The sequence below is a fragment of the Amphiprion ocellaris genome, chromosome 17, assembly GCF_022539595.1.
Source record: "Amphiprion ocellaris isolate individual 3 ecotype Okinawa chromosome 17, ASM2253959v1, whole genome shotgun sequence".
In the NCBI taxonomy this organism is placed as follows: Eukaryota; Metazoa; Chordata; class Actinopteri; family Pomacentridae; genus Amphiprion; species Amphiprion ocellaris.
This window is the reverse complement of record NC_072782.1, coordinates 12452690-12456040: the sequence shown is the minus strand read 5'-3', so window position 1 is coordinate 12456040 and position 3351 is coordinate 12452690. Positions and strand designations below refer to the sequence as shown.

General features: G+C 39.4%; 1 protein-coding gene across 1 annotated transcript; it reads right to left on the bottom strand.

The window, feature by feature from the left end:
* Positions 1-1157: 1157 nt before the first annotated feature.
* Positions 1158-2848, bottom strand: esm1 (endothelial cell-specific molecule 1). Its single transcript, XM_023280912.3, has 3 exons — positions 2305-2848; positions 1882-2025; positions 1158-1726 (listed from the first exon to the last, which is right to left on the bottom strand). Exons 1-3 carry the CDS (start codon positions 2609-2611, stop codon positions 1632-1634), a joined length of 546 nt encoding a protein of 181 aa, XP_023136680.1. The 5' UTR covers positions 2612-2848; the 3' UTR covers positions 1158-1631.
* Between the last annotated feature and the right edge of the window lie 503 nt (positions 2849-3351).

Sequence of the window (3351 nt, the reverse complement as noted above, 5' to 3'; positions counted from 1 at the left end):
TTTTTTCTGCAAAGAGTGAATCTTCCCACAGTGTTCATGTAGCTATTTTTGAGCAGTAAATGGACTAAAATAAAATTATGCACATGAAAGTACTAAAAAACAGACTATCAGGAAAATAGTCTTATAAGGTGAAAAATGACCCTGTACCTTGAGTCCCAGTGCTTTATCTGATGATTGCTTGTTCTCTGGATGGTGATATAGAAGGATGCAGAGACGTATATGAAGAAACTCAAATGAGGACACAATGTCCGATTGATAGATCCTTTTCTTATGGTAACAAGAGGCTGTGCTAAAAATGTTGTTGTCTTACTTTTTATTAATCTACTTTACCCAAGAAAAGTTCATTGACTGTACTATTTACATGCACAAGTGGTCATCTGATTGTTGTCTTTAGCCCCAAAAGTTCAAATAACTGAATGGCATTTATAGCCAGAGTTCGTTGGCTATTACACCTATTTAGATGCAGTTAACTTGTACCTGTAACTAGCTTAATTGTAATTATTATTATACAGTGGTGGAGGACATATTCAGATCATTTACTTTAGTAAAATTACTAATACTACACTGCAAAAGTCCTCTTGAGTGTTACAAATAAAAGCAATGAAAATGATGTGAAACATGTACGTATAGTATTAAAAGTTCAAGTACTCAATGCAGAATAATAAGTCTGTTTTCATTATGGATTACTCTGCTGATTAATATAGATTGATTATTTGGTTTATGAGTTTCTTAAATAATAAGAAGTACCGTAACAATTATCCAGAGCCCAAACAATGCCTTCACATGAAATATTTTAACTTAATAAAACATAATGGATTAGTGAAGTAGTTGCCAGTCTTTTTTCTTAATCAGCTAATTGATTAGTTGATTAAGAATTTTAGCTGCACCTATACAAAATGTTGGATCACAGTTTTATAAGCTCTTCATATGTTCTGTGTGAATCTAAAGCTTTCAGATTTCTTCCTTTAATAGATGAAAAGAATCAGGTAAAGTAGAAATACCTCAAATTTCTGTTGAAGTACAATACTGAAGTGAATGTACTTTCCATCACTGTCACTGTGCCAACTATGACTCAAGGTTTTGTCTGACATGATGATGCCGTCACTGCCCTCAATAAGCTTATTTAGTGGATAAATTAGACAATCAAATAACACAAGTCAGAGATAACTTTGGTTTAATTGCAAGAGCATTCTCTACAATGGCTGGTGTAACATACATGATATTGTCCATGTTGGATTTTCATATATACAATACAAATTTTAAAAAAAAAAAATCCGAAATAAAGTGGTTCAATTAAAAATATGCTGTAGACTTTGGAAATAAATGCAAGGTCCTTTGTCTTTAACAATGATAAATGAAGGCACACTAAATTACACTGAAACTAATGGGAACTGACTACAGGATCATTTTAATTCCCTTCCTCTAGAAACTGATAAAAAACAAAGAGAGAATTCAAGGAGAATAACATAGTCTGCATATTCCATTAGGAAAAAAGGGGACCGAATTAAACTTCCAAATGCTGTAAAAAAGTAATTTGTTTTCATCCTTTAACATAATAAAATATATCTTTCACTTCATTTATAAGTTAATGCTACATTTACACTGAGCAGATTCAGCCTGGTGAGCACTGGTCAGCGAGGGTTGAGTCGCTTTGGAGCCGTGGATCTGTCTGAGTGCTGATCTGAGTTGTGCACAGCGCTGACTTCTCCTGAGCCCACCTCAGCCCCTAGAACACAACACAAGGACCCATTAGTCTCTAAAATTCATGCAACTGTGCAGCCTCACATATGACATGTCTTTACAGAACTTCATGCAGTTCTCTTGGTAGGACATTTGACGCCTAGCAGCCCGATGACAGTGTATTGTTGTTGTCTTGTTTACCTGCTTGGGGCTCAGTCTTGAGCTTGCTGGCAATTTTGGCAAAGAAGGTGAGGGTGAGACAAGCTCCGGTCTCCCTGTCACAGATGCCTCCTTTGCAGTTGCATGTCTTACGGCACTCAACCCCATAGGTGCCATAGGGACAGTCTGCAAAGAGAGGAAACATTACTTTGTAATATCTAACACAGAAAAACATGCATTTGCTGCAGTACTGATGTTTAAATGTATAAACTCTGAGCTTCAGATGACGGAAGAATAATTAAATGATCAATTAGTAATTCAAGAAAACATGTCATGTGCCTCTATCATACAGCAATTGTGCTATTTTATTGAGCTAAAAGGTTGCAATAACAGAACGGGATACTGCAGCAGAGCATCACTGTCTCCAGAATGCAGCATGCAGAAACAGCAGCGGTGTGAGCGTACCTTTGCAAATCCCATATTCGTCTCCATAATCGTCCTCGTCCTTGTAGAACTCGCAGAATAATCCGGGTCCGCACTTCACCCCGTGCATCCCCGACACCGTGCGGTAGCAGTGCTCCCCTCTGCCGGCTGCACAGACCTGACAACAGCCGCAGTCGTCCAGGACGGTCCGTGTGCAGCGCTGCGTCCCGCCGCACCGCTCCGCGTTGCATCTGTCCGGGCAGTTGACCGCGTACTTGACGCTGGCGCCCCACGACTCCGCATCGTGCACCACGAGTGAAGACAGCACTGTGATGAGCAGAAAAGACATGACGACTGGATGCGGTGGGGGGGAAAGTCTCGGCAGGCTGTGTTTCGGATGATCTCTCTCGGGCAGAGACGGGAACAGCGGAGCAGCTCCTGGAGACTTGAGCCGAGTGACCTGCGGTTCATCAGGTTGTCTGGTTATCAGCGATGCACAAGTTTGTTTTGCACATGGCTTGCCCTCGTCAGTTTCCTCATTCCGGTGTTGTCGTCCTTTTTGTCAGTCAGTCCCCTTTTTAGAAATCCGGCTTGGAAGTGGGATTAACTCTGGACCGCCATCCAGGAATTGAAATCCGTGTGAACTGATGTCATAAGTTATGTTTGGTTTGTTTTTGTCTGAGTGACGGAACCACAAAGCTCCGACTGCAGCAGGTCCATTTGGTTTATGTTGTTCACTAAATGTTTAACAAATCCTACTGACAATATACAACATAGCAGAAGATAAATCATTTCATGTCATTTAAATATCCCCTTTCATGAGTTAATGTAGTGTAAATGGAAAATTCTTCATTTTAATTGTGAAATTGAAATGACAGGGAAAAGCTTTGTCTGCACAATAGGCTTTGATTAATAAAAAGCAGTAAAAAAAAAATACCATGGAATTAAATGCACAGAAAGGTTATCTTAAAACTTTCTGCTCTACAAGAAGCTGAAAGCTGTGTCGTTATTTTGTGCTGCAATAAAAAGAATGATCTGACAGAAAAGGAGTCTGCACTGTAAAAAAAAGACTAAAAAATCTGTCAGAAA